The sequence below is a fragment of the Trachinotus anak genome, unplaced genomic scaffold (genome assembly GCF_046630095.1).
Source record: "Trachinotus anak isolate AG129_WGS33_773 ecotype Australia unplaced genomic scaffold, CSIRO_AGI_Tana_v1 ptg000032l, whole genome shotgun sequence".
Taxonomy (NCBI): Eukaryota; Metazoa; Chordata; class Actinopteri; order Carangiformes; family Carangidae; genus Trachinotus; species Trachinotus anak.
In genome coordinates, this window is record NW_027273883.1 from 6,675,303 (window position 1) to 6,693,714 (window position 18,412).

Below are 18,412 nucleotides of genomic sequence, written 5' to 3' on the forward strand. Positions count from 1 at the left end.
CTGTGCTGCCAAAAACTGTGAACTGTGAGAAACTTCCAATATAAATAATTTATTATCAGTAATGTTTTTTTTTATTGTAAACCTTCATCTTATTGTATAAAAGCTGAACTTCACATGGTCAGACAGACATTGCTCACTTTGTGGATCAGTGCAGACAGATGTTCATCCACTGAGTGTTTTCCTGAGGAGAAAGAAAAGTGAAAAAATGAGTGATTGATATCAGACAGTGTTGTTTGTTAGGCAAAGTAGATAGAGGTAAAGTTTTGTTATTTTTACCTGCTCTCTCGCAATATTTTTTCATATTTAAAATATATTTTGTGCAGCACATGATATATCTTCTTTTCTCAACATTATAAACCTTACTTATAATGTAGAGAGGATAAGACAAAAACTTGTTATGGATCACTTCTATGATCTTTTTGTCTTTATTGTCATACTTTTCAATTCAATTAAATTGTATTTGTATAGTTCCAAATCAAAATATACATTATCTGACAACACTTTACAGGGTAAGGTCAGGACCTGACATTATTACAGAGAAAACAGGAAGAAACCTCCAACAGAACTGGACTCCGGGTGTGGGGGCGAGACCAGGAACAGTTGTATATACTGTTCACTGTTAATTGTAACAGTAAAAATAATAATGGTAATACCGATAGATAATGGTGTTATAAATAATAAATAATACAGTAGTAACAATAATAATAATGAGTGTTAAAGTGGCAGATCTGGATCCTGCTGCTCCAGAATCAGAGATGCCACCAGAATGAGGACAGAGAGACAGAGACAGAGAAGAGAAGCACAAACTATGGGAGAGAAAAAATACAAAGTCAATTACATTAAGTAGTATGACATAAATGTAGAGAGAGAGAGAAAGAGAATGAGAAAGAGAGAGATATCAATGATAGAGAGAGCTCAGTGCTTACTTTTGGGTCTAGATCTGCTGTCAGACAGCCTCTGCACCAGATCAGTCCTGGTCATCTTGTTTAAAATTTCCTTGGTCTTCTCCACAGACTGTTGACCGTATGTCTGGACCATTAAATACACTGTGTCCTGCAGGTCTGCCATTGAGAGCAGCCTCCATGTGATGTTTGAGTAAGGTTTGTGATAGCAAATTTGACGCAGGAGGAACAGCTTGAAGTCCTCTATCTCTGTGTCACCCAAATCAGCCAGTGTTTCCAAAAGCAACTCAATAACCGACACCATTTTTTCTTCCTGGTAAAGTCAAAGGAAAGGTTCATTACACGATTACATGTTTTTATTTTCACATCTAATGTGTGAGTTTTTTAATGTGTGTATTTTTATTTAGAAACATTCCGGTGACTAACTTTTGTCTCCTTTCAAAAGTATATTTTATTTATATATACAGGTTCATGACATTATTTTACTGCTTGGCTTTACCTCTTACAAACCTGCACTTACTCTGTGTTTTCAGCCAGTTGAATCTTTTCTTCTAATATAAAACAGTAAGAGTACTCACAAAGCAAGTAGTTTATCATAAACAATCCTAAGATAAATTTAAAGTTTGCATTATTAATATGCAAATTGATGTAGCAAAACACACCAAAATCTGATTATCATGTAGATCATGTACTCCATACGGGGTGCCTAGAGTGTAAGCATGGAGTTTCTACTATGTATTGTTCAAAACTGCCAGCGCTAACTAACATGGAAACAAGGTTAGATTACACTAGCCAAATACATTTAGACTCAATTTTGCACAATTCCTGAAATTTCAAGGTTCTGTAAATGAGATTTTAAACAATAATATTGGAGTAAACAACTATTATTATTACATAGTAATGGTGTCCTGAGTGTAGCATGGAGTCACACCTCCACTGAGTGTCTTGTAATCTGAGTTTCCCTGTTTTAGGTTTTAGTAACTGGTCTGAGAAAGGATTTTTGTGTGTTTAATTCCCTCCTGTTAAACTATTGGCCTTCCCCATGTCTAAACACACAGGCACTGCCCACATGCAAACTGACACAGTGCAGAATCCATGAAAGTGACCCTCAAGAATTTCCTCCACTGCAGAAAGCACTTTTCCAATATTATGAATTTGTTCAGCAAATGTTGCTACTGCTAGCTGGCTAACTGTCAGCATTGCTATGGAGCATATCACTGCAATGCTAGTGAGGGTTAATGTGGTTAGATTGTTTTTTCTTGGCTCTCGTGTCCACAGGGTAACTTTATTCAGTTGTCCCACTTGTGTGTTTAGTGATTGCTTTCACTCAGCTCTGTGACACCTCCCCAGGAAGGAGGGAGAGGGGTGTGAGGGTGACCAAACAGAAGCCTGAGGGTTGGCTGACAAAGCATTTGATTTAATGAGTACTTCATATAAATGTAGTGGAGTTAAAAGTTCAATATTTGTCTTTTAAGTCTAGTGGAGCAAAAGTCAGAAGTTTCCAAAATAATAATAATAATAATAATAATAATAATAATAATAATTATTATTATTATTATTATTATTATTATTATTATTATTATTATTATTATACACATGTGTATGCAGTGTGTATGCAGGACCAAAAATGACACAAGGATAAATGAATAATGACCGAAATATATAATCAAATGTATTAAAACATGCTAAATAATAAAAAATTGGTAATGAAAAAATGTTTCTGCATTTTTTTAACATTTATTCATTTATTTATTTATTTATTTATGCATTTCCACATTAATTTATTTATGTATTTCTGTCTGTATGTTAATTAGGTGGGCGGTCCAACCTCAAGCTAAAGCTGGATTAGTTATAGTAATTGGATGAATCTGCTCCTACTGCCTCACTGGTACATAGGAGCTCTGACTTTCCAGTGTTGTCAACTTAGCGACTTTGACACCGGAGTTAGTGACCTTTCAGACCTCTTTAGTGGCCTTTTTTTAAGTAAAGCACTTAGTAACAATTCTAGTGACTTTTGCGGCAAACCTTAACAATTTTCCTGAACCTTAACAATTAAAGGAGAGTCGCAGTACAGCCCTCCAGGAGATTAGGAGTGTAGGAGGAGGGTAGTAGCTGTAAATGCATCAACACCTTGGCAGGAATTGATGAAAATGTCCCACTTGGTCTCCCCAAAGCAGTCCCTGAGTTGCTAAGTATGAGCAATGAAAGATATGTTTTAAAAGAAAAAAAGGTCAATACTCACTTTCTGTATCAGTGCAGGCCGCAGTTTTTCTGAGAAGAAAAGAAATATAAAATGGCCCATTAGTATTTAACATCAGGCTTTATAAACATGTTTAATACAAACGTTTTGATCCCCAAGTGACACTGACATTATAATGATGTGTAGAGCTGCTTAAAGATTGTCAAACAGTGCTGAACAGTTTTGGATGTATTTGTCATACACAAACTTAAAGCTGATGAACCTCCCCATTTTCACATAATGAAATCTAAAACTTATGAGACACATGTGACTGCACTGTGCACCAAGTTTTATGTTTTTCACATTGCCTCACCTTTGGCTCCTGAGCTGACGTCTGACCACCCCTGCACCAGATCAGTCCTGTTCATCTCCTTTAACAACTTTTTAGTCACCTCCACACTGTCTTGTCTGTACGTCTCCACCACCAGCTCCACTACATCCTGCACATTTGCCACTTTCAGTCGACTCCTTGAGCTGTGTGGGAAACCTTTCTCCAGTTCAATGAGTGACTTGAATTCTTCAAGTTCCTCTGAACTCAGTTTATTCAGTGTTTCAACAAGCTGCTTCTTTGCCGTCATTGTTTCTGCCTGGAAAATTAAAAGGACATATCACACAGTGTTGTACAGGATAGGACGTATGTTCTTTGTATGCTGTATTACCATGGCTGGAACTGATCTCTTTGCATTTCATTCATGCCAGAAAACCTGACATGTGGCTTTGCTACTTCACCAAGATTACACACTGTGATTGTGCATAAATCACACAAGATAATATTTGTTCTGTAAATGAAAAACTTGGATAAATGAGTGGAGAAACATTAAAATGCAGACTCCTCCACAGGATCTAGATTTCGGACTGGTGTGTTGGGCTATGTCAATTAAAAAAAGCTTATAAACGCTCTAGCAAACATAAGCTGCAGGAAAAGTACATGGCATGTGATGAAATACCAATGTATACCTTTATTTCGCCATAAAGATGTGACATTTTTCTTTATAATTAATTGATTAACCATTATCAAAACACTTATTTTTTCAAACCAACTGACTTATTCATTAAGAATAAAAGTACAGCAGAGGTTTATTTAATGAAAGCATGTTTCTAACCTGTACAGTGCACCACAACAGACATGTGACAGGTTCCTGATATAATTTAATAACTGAATGGTAAGAAATGGTTCCCTCTATCTGTGGCCAAGTCATACCACAGCCTAATTATATGTCCCCAACATTTCTAATAAAAATTAACTTGACTCAAGTTTTATGGTTTCTATACGTCACCCTATGTGTGTACTCGAAAGCGGAAATAGATACAAAAGCGAAAGTAAATTAACAAAAGTTGGACAAAATGTTACAGCTTATTAAAGTTTTTAAAATAATTTGTAGCTGCAATCGATTTATGTTCATCTCAGAGGCGGAAAATCATCTTTGCTGTATTTAAACAAGCTTCATCGTGATTCAGTGCATCGCTGCTGTTTAATGCTGGATGTGGAAATAAAACTCACCTTCTCTCTCTCTCTCTCTCTCTCTCTCTCTCTGTCTCTCTCTCGTCAGTCTGTTTCAGTTTGTGTTACAGGTTGAAAACATATTCCAGTTGCATGAAGCAGATGTTTGGTTTAAAGCGAGTCCTCTGGTCTGGAGTAGTGATCAGATTACAGTCTGTCTGCCCAGCCTCTTTACTTCTCCAAACATCACATTACAACTTCCGATTCGCAGTTTGGCCAAATGATACCGAGCCATCGATTCTCCGTTTTGCTTCTGACTGTTGTCAAAGGGTGTGAGACACTGTAGACCAGGTCCAAATCAAAAACTGCTACACTTGGACTCAAATTTAGACTAGATTGTTCCAGACCAGCACAAGCCTGTTAAACATTTTCAGATTTGAAGTTACACATTTTAAAATAGATTGTGAACCCCTGTGTCACATGACATAAGCTACAATGAAAATAATATTAATAAATAGACAGTGTTGATTCTTAATATTATTATTAATTATTGACTCGAATCTGGACTAGCTTGTTCCAGATAAACTGAAAACTGTACACAGACACAGTTTGAGATTTGCTCAATTCACAAGTTTTAAAATGGATTGTGAACACATTGGGTCACATGACATTTCAGACATTTATGAAAATGACGTTATTTATAAGTAAGACAAAGTGCTAGTATGAAAAGGGGTGTGTCCTCTTCGGGCCATGTTATTACACATTTTAGAACAGATTGTGAAGCAGTGGGTCACATGACATTGAGAAAGAGGGAACATCATTTATATATTATCATATTATATTATAATTTATATATATATATATATAAGTATATTAATACTTTGTTTCTCTATTAATTATATCATTTTCATAATTATTTGAAGATCTCTTTTTTTCCAACAGCTTCCATGACCCACTGGTTAAGATCACTTCCTTCTAACTCCACACCTCCAGATTTTCTTCATTGCAACAAGTTACTGGAGCCACAAAAGGCTTCCCACATCTTTTTCACATGCAGTAGAGCTCCCCAGGATGTGTCAACAGACTTGATGTGTAAAACTGCTAAACCTGAATATTACTGGCAACATCCACCTCAGCATCATGGTATCAATATAAACTTCAGACATTACAGACATGAATACACTTTAAGATCAATGTGCACACTTTTAAAAGCCTCATGGGAAAGACGTGATCTCTAAAATCTATTACATATGTAAACTTGCTTCATATACTATGTTTAAGACATTTCACTCACTCAAAATGCAAAAATCACACACAGAAATTATAAGATTTTATTATAAAGTTCAAATGAAAGCTCTGACAGCAAATTCTTATTGGATGGAATTAAAGTGATTTAAGTGAAAAGAAAAGTAATATATTTGACATCGATTTAAGTTTGAAACCTGCTTTACATCAATTCTTTTTTATATTACATGAAGTAATTAAAAACACACTTTGATATTTTAATATTTTGTTCAACATGGTTTTTCTATAAAAAAAGTGAAAAAAAATAAACAGTCGCTTGAAGCACATCTATACTTACCCCTTCATTGACAAATTCTGGATCAGGTCTTGTGCACCACCCACCAGCACTGCTTGTGCTAGATTGACAGGTGAAAGAGCAGCCCCACCCCCAAGTTGATAGGATTGTGTGACACATCAAAGCCTGGCTGTCTGACTTGTCTGTATGACAGTGTCACTTTCAATCCAAGGTGGGAATACACAGTCATGGCGTTGACAGCTTATTTTGCTCATAATATGTCTCATAGTATATGAAAAACACCATATGTCCATATTAACAAGGTTTAAATACTTGATTTTCATCAGAGGTTTTTTAAAGACTCCTGTTACTTCTTGTTGTGGAGATCTTCTATGAGATGTTTCTCATGTCTTGTAAGTATTTCATAGAAGATGTCTTTGCATTTGTCACTAGCTTCAAGGGAAGGATAGATCTCCCTTATCTTATCAAAAGGATTACAAAGTTTCCTGATTGTTTCATATATTTCTCTGCCGATGACTTTTTTGACGAAAAGCTCATCCAGAATCGGTGCAACATTCTTCACTCTGTCGATCAGCGCAAGTTGATGTTTGACCACAAAGTGCTCCTCTGAGGAAAGAGGGGGAAAAAATGACTGACTGGATTTGAAGTTAAAGCAAACTTATCAAAATTTTCACTTTATTCAAAGTGTCACTGACTCAAATTAATCATATATAAAATACACATGCAGACAATTCATGTCTTGGATTTTCTGAGTAAAGGACTTAAGATTATTTAACAGTGATCTCTATAGTTCACTTGTACATGTGTCACATTCATTGACGCATGATTCATACAACAGTGTTTTAGAGGATTAGTGACCCATCAAGTGTTAACTTTTGTTGTCTGAGGACACAAAAACTGTATTTTTATAATTTTGTAATGAAACTCCATGTTAAAGATCAAGGTTTACAGTTATACAGATGAAATGTCCTCTAAACACCACTTTGTAAAGCTCACACCTTAGTTTTTATGGTGACATTTTGTGAAACAAACCTAATAGTTTTTTTACCCACACTACGATGAGAGGATCGATACCACTTTTGTGTCTGTGCGCTTAATATGAAGCTAGGAAACAGTCTAAGCTTAGCTTAGCATAAAGCCTGGAAGCAGTGGAGAACAGCTAGCCCACACGAAGTTGGACAAACAAGATATAATGTGTTAATTAGTGAGCATCAGAGATGCTGATAGGCAGATTTGCTAACATCGAACAGATGGAGGCTAGCTGTTTCCCCTTGTTTCCAGTGTGTATGCTAAGCTAACAATCTCCTGACTCAAGCTCTATAATAAAACAGAGAAATGAGAATTATAACAATTTTCTGTCATGGCCTGTCCTGAAGGGACTCTTTGTATTGGACGTTATTTTGATATTATTTCTGTTATGTGTCTCATGTTCGTTCCACTTGTCTTTGTCTGCAAGACCACAAGCAGAGTAAAAGACATTTACTGAGAAGATTTCATACCACCTGTGTATTCACCTTCTGCCATTGTATTTTCACCAGTTGCTCCAGTTGAGGGTCCTGCAGCTGGAACAAATTTAGGGGAAAAGAAAAATGTTTAATAATGGATTGTTCTCAGACTTTTTTTATGCATACATCTATTCTTCCATATTCAAGATACAGGCTCTGTCTCTCAAATGCTCTGCATTATATTTGTCCGCAGCTTCATCTTTCTGGTTTTAAATAGTTTCTTTAAATGCCCTGATTGATTATCAGTTAGTTTAAGAAAATACTTAAAGGATGGTGGTGGATGGAGGTTGACAATATTACATATATATATTTTTATTTTTTTATTATTATTATCATTATTTTTTCCAGCGATGGAGCTCTGTGGCAGAGAGAAATAAGCAGCTTTACTACACAGCCAATACTTGCTTAGATTCACCTGACTTACAGAATCCAATGTCCACTAGAGCTGCAACATGTTGCACCAGCGGAACCCAAGTTTGATCGTAAGTTAGAGAGCGAACTCAGCACTGCGTCTTAGCTTCACCCTTATCTGCACAATAGATATTTTTCATGAAAAACTAGAATTATCACCTTTGGTTGTATGCCACTGCCACTCAAACTAGTTTTAGATTACATCCCTGTTTATCCAGAGTCATGTAAAATATTAACCATTTGTGTGACATTTTGTCATAATTGCTATGTATCATCTTGAGTAATGGTTAAAAAGTGTTTTGTGAGGTCACACTGACCTTGACCATTGACCACTAAAATCTGATCAGTTCATCCTTGAGTCCAAGTGAACATTTGTACCAAATTTGAAGAAATTAACTCAAGGCGTTATGGAGATATTGCATTCACAAAGCCAAAACCATGTTTTGTGAGGTCAGCAAGACCTTGAACTTTGAACTTGAAGTATCCTGCAACTACCTTTTTGGCTGCAAAGCAGAGGCATCATTTTACACATGAATGCAATTACAATTGAATTTCTTCTACTTAAGGGTATATATAGATGTGAGGATATATTATGACTGAGATCCAAAGTACATTTTTTTCTAAATGCTCATTATTTGCAGTACCTTACCTTCTGAAGGACCAGAGTTTTGATAGTCATCTGCAATGGAATGCAGAACAAAACCAGTTATGGATAATTCATATTTTATGTACTGTATTCACAACAAAGGGTTTGATAACAAGGCATTTCAACTAAATAAAATAAGGGTGGTAGGTAAAGTGCTTTCTCGGTGCATTTGGACCCTGTTTGTCTAATGAAATACTGCAGTAGGAGGCAGTGTGGTGCTCCAGATCATCTTTATTTTAATTTTAAGCACCAGTATTAGTTATGTGCACCAAAAACCACCAGGTGTAGTCTATAGAAATTCCAGCAATACAACTGTGGTCATACTTTGTGTGCTGGGTTTTTGATCAATAGGTCTAACCCAGTATCCATTCTTGCAGTCTATAGACATGTGTGGGTTTCTGGTTGTTCTAGGAATTAAGAAAGCTTAAATATTCCCATTCTTAAATGGCAGGTAAATACATAAACCAAACTGCTATGAGATTGCTATGAGATAAAATTATGTTCTTCATATAGTGTAGCTAACATTGTATAATAATGACTGACCTTTTTGAATTTTATGGCTCCACACTTGCTCGTTTGTGGAAGACTGTGAGAGTTTAAGATTGAAGTCTCTGTCTGGATTCTCAATGAACACTTCATAGAAATTTGGGTCGCTCTCATGTCTGAGGGTTAATTCCTGTGTGAAAAATATAACATAAAAGAAAGAGGAGTTAAAATACAAGTTAAATTATACACAACTAGAATTACTGCCTTGTGATTGAATGCCTCTGCCACTCAGACTAGTTCCAGATTACATCCTTACTTATCCAGCATTATACAGAATATTGTATATACCATTTGTGGGAAATTTTGTCCTAATCACTGTGTAAAGTCTTGAGTTGTGGCTAAAAAGTGTTTTGTGCAGTCACACTGACCTTGACCTTTGACCACCAATATCTAATCAGTTCATCCTTGACTCCCAGTTGACAGTGGTGCCAAATTTTAAGGGACTCCCTTGAGGCATTCTCAAAATATGGGTTCACAAGGCAAATTCATGTTTTATCTGGTCAACGTGACCTTGACCTTTGACCTATAGCCACCAAAATGAGTCCAGGTGAATGTTTATACCAAATTTGAAGAAATTCCCTCACGGTGTTACAGAGATATTGAGTTCACAAAGCCAAAACCATGTTCTGGTGAGGTCACTGTGACCTTGACCTTTGACCTCTGACCACCAAAGTCTAATCAGTTGCTCCTTGAGTCCAAGTGGACAGTTATGACGGTTTGATGGGATTCCCTTTAGGAGTTCTTGAGTTATTGGGTTCACAAGGCTAACATTGTGTTTTGTGAGGTCACCTTAACCTTGACCTTTGACCCTCAAAATCGAATCATTTCATTCTTGAGTGAACGTTTGTACAAAATTTGAAGAAGTTCCACCATGGCGTTACTGAGATATCGTGTCCATGAGAATGGGACAGTACGTACATACAGACAGACAGATAACCTGACACCAGTATGCCTCCAGCCCTGGCTGTTGTCGGCGCGGAACAAGACTCCACATTCACCGAGCAGTGTTAGCGACTGTTTTTAAGTAGAGGTTGGAGGATTGCATGATGATACACAAGAGGAACACAGGAGACATGAGTCAGACAGTTAAAAGGAAGATGACAGTCTGATTTTGCTGATTCTGTGTCAACAGAAGGTTTAAATAATTTAAGTGATAGTTGAGTTTATTTGATGTGGGGTTGCACGAAGTACTTTTACATAGTCACCTTATCACTCCTGTCACTCCAGTCAGACTGGGCCCCTCTGGGTGACCAGCAGCTGTCAAAACCCATCTAGGATGGACACTCCAAGGCCCTATCAGAGACTTTCAATCTCAGAACACCTCAATGCCCGTCTAGTGTTTGCTTACATCCTTCAGTTCCCCTGCAGATTAATTATGCACCATCTTGAAAAACTTTCAAAGCTCGATGCTCTACCTATACGCAATGAGAGAGCAGTCATCAGATCAAGGCAAGACCAACAAGCCATGGAGCTTCTTGAGGAGGCCACACAGAGTTTAAATCAGTGGTGTTAACCACCACACCACTGCCCTGCTTAGAGCAGTAAATCCTCCCCTCTTGAACAATCCTCATGTTGGAAGTGATGTCATGACTCTGTAACACTGATCTATAGTGAGCACGTGTCAAAACTGGAGCCAGCTATCCAGTGCCTCCAAAAGTACCAGGGCTGCTCATTTCCTTAACTGTATTACCAGCATCTTGTGTCACTTCTGTTGTGTTCACATCATATTGTTCAGACTGTAACTGCACCAGTTAGACAAGGCGTTAATGTCAGATGACTGGTTGCACTTCCGTATTGGAACAATATTGGAAAAAACAATGAAAGTGTCAAAAAAAAAAAAAAAAAAAGCAAAATGGCTTCAATCACATCATTGGTGGCAGTTACATTTAAAAAAAAAAATCCAATATCAATACAAATACAATCGATTGATCTTTTTGAATGAAAATAAAAATGAAATGCCTAAGACCATGTGTGGTCACAATGTCTATACCCTCTGCAATGGCTGTAATCCTGCAGTATCTCACACCTGTATGAACCACAATTCACCATGTTCATAGGTTTAACTGCTGACAGTCGGCATAAACTGTACCTTTGGGCAAATTTCTGCCGTGTCAATGTCTGCTGTGAGGATGAAACCCTGCTTCATTTTCAGAGACCTGTCTGGATGTGGCTTTCTTATTTTTTCATATTGGTAGGAGATTTCCATCTTGTCCACTGTCTGGAAAAAGAGCAGTACAGTATAAGCACAAAGCTGCTTGAAGGTTATAAACATGTGTTATGTGTTTTTAAAGTACATTAATGAACAATAAACATGATTTTTTCTGTAGAGTATTATGGTCTCAGTTGGGGAAAAAAAGAGAGATTTCAAAAATAGTCATATTGAGGAAAAAGGTCATGTTATGAGAATAAAGTTCTACATTTGAAAAAAAGTCACAATATATTGAGAATAAAGTCTTAAATATTTTGAGAATATCCAAATACACTCTTGTAGAATTGTGATAAAACAGTAACTTAGAACATATCTGGTAGCATTTAATAACATCACAGAGAGCTTGTATGTTCTTCTTGTATGTAATTTCTAATGACAATTTAAAATTTTGAAAATATTCCTTGAGTAACTTATGAATCGACACTGTTGTTAGTATTGTATGTTGAGACTAATTTACATATATCTTTGTTTTAATTGATTCTATTAGAGTATTACCTGTGAGTTTATATTTTACACATATGATGTGAGTATAATATTATATTATGGACTGTCAGTCTGTATGTTGTGGTGACCCCTGCTGTTTGTGTGGCAGTGTCATTTTGCAGCACGGTCACCAGTGCTTTTTGGTGGCACCTAAGGCCAGTGTTCACCAGCTTATAAAATTAGGGTCCTGTCACTCACTCTCTCTTCCTCCCTCTCGCTGTAGGCAAAACTAAACAGTGTAGGTTGGTAATATTGAGAACACACCTACATCAGTATAGACACACACAGCCTGGGTGGTGTGGGCCAGCACAAACTGGAGAACACACATCAATAATAGATAGATGTATGAATAATAAATACATACCTAAGACTTTTTGACATAACATAATATTTTGATTGTTATACTCTTAAGACATGACAACTTTATTCTCAAAGTAAAACTTTTTTCACCTCTAGTTTTACTTTCTCACAGAATATTTAAGACATTATTCTCACAATTTCTCACTGACTCTAATACCCCATTGTAGGCTTTGGTACCATTAATCTTACTATGTTATGATTTGGTGACAGTAGGAAATTCAATAACCTGTTGTAGAGCAGGATCTTTTGGGATCACATAGACATGTAGTTTCAGTGATGGTATGTTGGGTTTATAGTATATTAACACGTAAGATCTTGTTTTCACAGGAAAGCCGGCTTTGACCAGGACCGCTCTTGGAGAGAAAACTGGTTCAGATAACTTGACGTGGGATGGTGTGACCTCAGACACTTTTTCCACAACATCTCCACAGTCATCTATGTGCAGGACTGCAAACTTGTCTAATATTGTTGGGTTGTCATCTGCACAAAATACAAGCACACACAATTAGTGAGGAGAAAAGGATCGCATCAGTTTTTGTACTCATGCTAGAAATGTAAAAAGTCCACTTACCTATGCAGATCCAGTGCGGCAGGTACACTTCATCTAACTTCCCAGCAATGACTGTGATGTTCATTAGGGGACCTGCAGCCATGTACTGTCTGCTCTCCATCCTCTCCATGTGTCCCTCCCAAGAGAAAAACTGGTACTTGAGGCTGACCTTCTCCTTACAGACCCAGCGTAAGGCAGAGACGCTGCATTCAAAGTGTCCTGCCTCAGACTGTAGACTGGATCAAACAAGATAAGTGAGTATGTTTATGGGCATGAAGATACTGTATCAGAGACACAATGGAATCAATGTCAAATTTTGAGAATATCTGTCCTGATTTTATTTGGTGTGAAATGTAGCAGTGCCACTGTCATTGTCATGTTGCAGTGATATAACCAGTAACAGCACAGAGAAGCTTAGCTCAACTTTTCCCTATAGCTCCAGTTTGCTGTGTGTATTTTGCTGCAGTATTTAAGATGTTATTTTACCTGTAAGTTGGAGCCTCATCTACATCTGTACTGTTCACTTCAGGTTCAAGTTTAGTCCAGTCGCTGGATTCCTGCTGCGGAGGACAGTCATAAAAGTCAACTGTCATCTAAATGAGCACATGAATGAATGATAAATAAATGAATGAAGGTAAGGGATTACCATAGTGCTTCTACAGCCCTCAAGCGCCGAACTTCTTGAAGGTCCTTGTTAAGACACATTGAAAAACATTTTTAAATGATTATATGTTGACATATAAAATCATATGGTACTTTCAATAAGTTGTGTTGCCTTAGCACTATGTTTATACGACGTATTTTTGGAAAAAGTCAGAATATTATTAAAGTCAGAATTCTGACATTGAACTTGAAATTCTAAAAAAAAAAAAATTCTTTGCACGAGTTGCCCCTGAATGCATCAGTGAGTGAGACGAGCAGGTGATAGCTGGAACCTGTCTGCCTCGGTGACGTCTGATGAACATTTCTTTAGAGTTTACGTCCATAGAAATGCGAGTAAAACATTCAGGTGTTACAGTGTTAGCGTTGATTTAGCTGCAAGTGTATATTTTACAAGTTAATTGTTTCTCACATGGCCTGAATCAGAGCGAGCAGCTGGCTTGTAATAGTCTGTGAGTGGTGTGTCATTATATTCTGCTTGATACTTTTCTTGCACCTCATTGTACAGACCTGGAGATATCAACAGCTTCATTAGCGACTGTAACAGTGTTTAAATGTTTATTTCGTATTTGCATTATCATGGTTATTACCAACCTTCAGCCCTGTATATTGGCTGTTGTCTGTGTGGATTATGTCCAGCTTAGTTCATCTTGGTGTTTATGTTGGATGCTAATCAGCTTGTACTGTGAGCTCTATTGTTTCAGAACCACACCCACACACAGAAAATAGAGTTGATGGCACAGTCATGCTGTAGTCAGTGTCCTGTTCAGTGTAGTTTTGGCCCCAAACCAACTTCCAAAAACCAAAGAGGCAATGCAAAACTTTCAAAACGTATAATAAAATAAAATAATGTTCAACTACAGTTGTTGCAGTGTTGAGTTGTAAGATGGAAGGACCAATGATTTAAAAGCAAAGATCTTGCTTTGAAAAGCAGCAGGTGTCATTTTCGAAACAATCATTACAACAAAATCCTCAAAAGGCCATTTTGTGAAGCCCTTCACAGGTATGACACAAGTCATACTTCACAGGACATATCACAGGTATGATTTTGTTCTGATTTCATATTCTGTGTCAGTACATACAGTTGTTTGCCAGAGAAGTAATTTAATGCAATGAAATTGAATTTTCTTGTGTTATGTCCCAGATATTACCATGCATTGTTGCATATGAATACTTATAATAAAGTAGTTTTCAAATAATAAAAAATATTTTTGTTGAGTCACAAAGGAAATCATCAAAGTCATTATGGTTCAATCTGAAAAAAACTAATTTCTGTCCAATAGTTGTTCTGATAGTTTAGTCTGGACCAAAGTGGTGCACAGACAGATATTTGCTTGGCTTAAACAGTGACTGATCTCGAGTGAGTAACTATAACAATTACACAGCACAGAGTATATGCTCCTAGATAATAAGACATTCAAAACAAACTCACACTCAGCCGCCTGCCTGACAGTCCACATGCATTTTGAGTGAAGAAAGAGTAACATCAAAGTAAAATAATTCACGCATAGTTTACCTTTGGGTCCTGAGCTGATCTCTGACAGTCTCTGCTCCAGATCAATCCTGTTCACTTCCATTAAAACCTCCCTGGTCACCTCCACAGACTGTTCACCGTACGCCTGCACCATCAGATCCACTATGTCAACTCTGTCTGCCATCTCCAATCGGCTTCTTGGGATCCCTTTGTGCTGCAGTAACCACCTGAATTCTTCAAGCTCTCCGTAAGTTAAGTCTTCCAGTGTTTCCAGAAGTTTCTCCTGAACTGATGTCATGGTTAAATCCTGATGGAGTCAAAGTGATCAGGAGACATTTATGTGATATTAGACTTTTGTTATAAAACATTTCCATCAATGTGAACATTGAAGTCATGTGAGAATCGTAACAATTAATATTAACCATCTAGGTGTCTGATAATTATGAGACAGTAAGTCATAATTATGAGATACAGAGGTTATAATTATTCAAGATAAGTTCTCATGATTACAACAAAACTATCTCCAGTTTTTCATTTTTTTGATGAATGCAGTGTGTTTGTGTACAAAGTGAAGAGTGAGGAAAAACATACATGACTGGTCATTTACTGTTCATGTTCTCATCCTCAGTGGTAGAGATACTGTAACATTATTATGACATTATTGGTGTAGAACATTTCACTTGGATTCCAGCCTCAGTTTGGTGACAGCAATTCCATTCACTTCATTTATATGACATATATTTGTTATTTATTGAGACCATAATGAGAATAACTTCCAACCTGTAACTGTGACATGAAAGTTGTGTTGTGTAAAGTGTGTCTGATGTGACATTACTCACTTTCTGGAGTGGTGAAGTCACGTGTTTCACTGAAGAGAAAGAAAATAGAAATTGCTTCTAAATCAGAGCAACAACTTCAACAACTTTAGTCGGATTTAGTGTCTTGTGAATAAAACATATATCAAGGATTAGTTTTAATACACCATGAACATTTGTTCAGTTCTGAATCATAAAACTTAACAAAGAGAGAGGAGTTGGACACCATATCATTAACACCCATGAAGCCTAAAGGAATCCAATACAAAAGCTCTGCAACAAATATTATTTTTGTAAAGAATATAATGTTCAAATTGTGTCAAAAGACATCATTTATAATGCTGTCAAATTATAATATTTAGTGTGTCAGAGTGGTGTTTCTACAGGTCAATATTTGAGGTCTGTTTGCATATTTATAATATCACCACACTGCATTACATTCAGTTGGCTAAATAACTGTGAGCATAAGAAGGTACATGTCATAATGTATTGGGAGGAAGTGGGAGCTCTTTCTGTGAGGACACAGGACGTGTTGTGGTGTTTGTGTTTTTGCAGTGGATGGACTAAAGAACGTGGTCGTCGTTAATAAAGTAGTTGTCAAATAATAAAAAAATATTTTTGTTGAGTCACAAAGGAAATCATCAAAGTCATTATGGTTCAATCTGAAAAAAACACATTTCATGTCAATCTGTCCAGTAGTTGTTCTGATAGTTTAGTCTGGACCAGAGTGGTGCACAGACAGATATCAGCTTGGCTTTAACAGTGACTGATCTCGAGTGAGTAACTATAACAATTACACAGCACAGAGTATATGCTCCTAGATAATAAGACAATCAAACAAACTCAAATTCATTCGCCTGCCTGACAGTCATCATGTATTTTGAATGAAGAAAAAAAAGAATAACATTAAAGTAAAATAATACGGACCACACTCTGAGTACCAAATGTTTGATAATGGAACAATATTGTGGGTTTTTTTCACATAATTTACCTTTGGGTCCTGAGCTGATCTCTGACAGCCTCTGCTCCAGATCAATCCTGTTCATTTCCATTAAAACCTCCCTGGTCACCTCCACAGACTGTTCACCATATGCCTGCACCATCAGATCCACTATGTCAACTCTGTCTGCCATCTCCAATCGGCTTCTTGGGATCCCTTTGTGCTGCAGTAACCACTTGAATTCTTCAAGCTCTCTGTAAGTTAATTCTTTCAGTGTTTCCAGAAGTTTCTCCTGAACTGATCTCATGGTTAAATCCTGATGGAGTCAAAGTGATCAGTGACTTATGTAATATTTACACTTTGGTTATAAAACATTTCCATCAATGTGAACGTTGAAGTCATGTGAGAATTGTAACAACTAATATTAACCATCTAGGTGTCTCATAATTATGAGACAGTAAGTCACAATTATGAGATACAGAAGTTATTAAGTATTCAAGATAAGTTCTCATGATTACAACAAAATTATCTGCAGTTTTAAATTTTTTTGATGGATGCAATGTGTTTGTGTTTATTGAGACCATAATGAGAATAACTTCCAACCTGTAACTGTGACATGAAAGTTGTGTTGTGTAAAGTGTGTCTGATGTGACATTACTCACTTTCTGGAGTGGTGAAGTTACTTGTTTCACTGAGGAGAAAGAAAATAGAAATTGCTTCAAAATCAGAGTAACAACTTTCACAACTTTAGTCGGATTTAGTGTCTTGTGAATTAAACATATATCAAGGATTAGTTTTAATACACCATGAACATTTGTTCAGTTCTGAATCATAAAACTTAATAAAGAGAGAGGAGTTGGACACCATATCATTAACACCCACAAAGCCTAAAGGAATCCAATACAAAAGCTCTGCAACAAATATCATTTTTGTAAAGAATATAATGTTCAAATTGTGTCAAAAGACATCATTTATAATGCGGTCAAATTATAATATTTAGTGTGTCAGAGTGGTGTTGCTACAGGTCAATATTTGAGGTCAAAGTATGTGGCGTTCGTGTACTGTATTATATTATGTAAACTGTACTTAACATTTTGTTTAAATGAACAATAAATAAGGCTCAGTTGCTTTTTGAGGAAAATAAAATACAAAGAATCAAAAATTACACTTGAGTTCTTTGGTCATAAACCAAAGTGCTGGACAAATTAAAATGTTTACCTCATGGTTGCACCAGATCAAAAGGCAGAGTGTTAAGTTCCAGGTATCAGTGTGTATTCTTGCATATGTATATTTATAATATCACCAGACTGCATTATATTCAGTTGGCTAAATAACTGTGAGCATAAGAAGGTACACGTCATAATGTATTGGGAGGAAGTGGGAGCTCTTTCTGTGAGGACACAGGACGTGTTGTGGTGTTTGTGTTTTTGCAGTGGATGGACTAAAGAACGTGGTCGTCATTCATAAAGTAGTTGTCAAATAATAACAAATATTTTTGTTGAGTCACAAAGGAAATCATCAAAGTCATTATGGTTCAATCTGAAAAAAACACATTTCATGTCAATCTGTCCAGTAGTTGTTGTGACAGTTTAGTCTGGACCAAAGTGGTGGACAGACAGATATTAGCTTGGCTTACAATACAGACCACACTCTGTGTGCCAAATGTTTGATAATGGAACAATATTGTGGGT

General features: G+C 36.6%; 2 protein-coding genes across 17 annotated transcripts in view; both read right to left on the reverse strand.

The window, feature by feature from the left end:
• LOC139613017 (uncharacterized) overlaps positions 1–5,038 on the reverse strand; it is a 36,924-nt gene extending 31,886 nt beyond the window's left edge. Inside the window, exons 1-5 of one of the 4 annotated variants that reach the window (XM_071469283.1) lie at positions 4,643–5,038; positions 3,455–3,724; positions 3,145–3,173; positions 927–1,215; positions 138–181 (exon numbers count right to left, since the gene is read on the reverse strand). In XM_071469283.1, the coding sequence (XP_071325384.1) occupies positions 138–181; positions 927–1,215; positions 3,145–3,173; positions 3,455–3,719 (627 nt within the window). In that variant the 5' untranslated portion in view covers positions 3,720–3,724; positions 4,643–5,038. Of the gene's footprint in view, positions 1–137; positions 182–926; positions 1,216–1,422; positions 2,304–3,144; positions 3,174–3,454; positions 3,729–4,642 lie in introns of those variants that run through there. The other 3 variants (XM_071469282.1, XM_071469289.1, XM_071469287.1) reach the window with 3 other exon arrangements.
• An 859-nt stretch (positions 5,039–5,897) lies between these two features.
• The window catches only part of LOC139613015 (uncharacterized), a 30,418-nt gene continuing 17,903 nt past the window's right edge, over positions 5,898–18,412 (reverse strand). For 8 of the 13 annotated variants that reach the window (XM_071469266.1, XM_071469267.1, XM_071469275.1 and 5 more), the window contains 13 exons: positions 17,384–17,412; positions 16,773–17,037; positions 15,806–15,834; positions 15,009–15,273; positions 13,479–13,522; positions 13,319–13,392; positions 12,854–13,068; positions 12,509–12,762; positions 11,320–11,448; positions 9,228–9,360; positions 8,688–8,717; positions 7,625–7,684; positions 5,898–6,728 (listed from right to left, as the gene is read on the reverse strand). In XM_071469266.1, the coding sequence (XP_071325367.1) occupies positions 6,469–6,728; positions 7,625–7,684; positions 8,688–8,717; positions 9,228–9,360; positions 11,320–11,448; positions 12,509–12,762; positions 12,854–13,068; positions 13,319–13,392; positions 13,479–13,522; positions 15,009–15,273; positions 15,806–15,834; positions 16,773–17,037; positions 17,384–17,412 (1,787 nt within the window). In that variant the 3' untranslated portion in view covers positions 5,898–6,468. Of the gene's footprint in view, positions 6,729–7,624; positions 7,685–8,051; positions 8,157–8,687; positions 8,718–9,227; positions 9,361–11,319; positions 11,449–12,508; positions 12,763–12,853; positions 13,069–13,318; positions 13,393–13,478; positions 13,523–15,008; positions 15,274–15,805; positions 15,835–16,772; positions 17,038–17,383; positions 17,413–18,412 lie in introns of all 13 variants that reach the window. The other 5 variants (XR_011686674.1, XM_071469263.1, XM_071469265.1 and 2 more) reach the window with 5 other exon arrangements.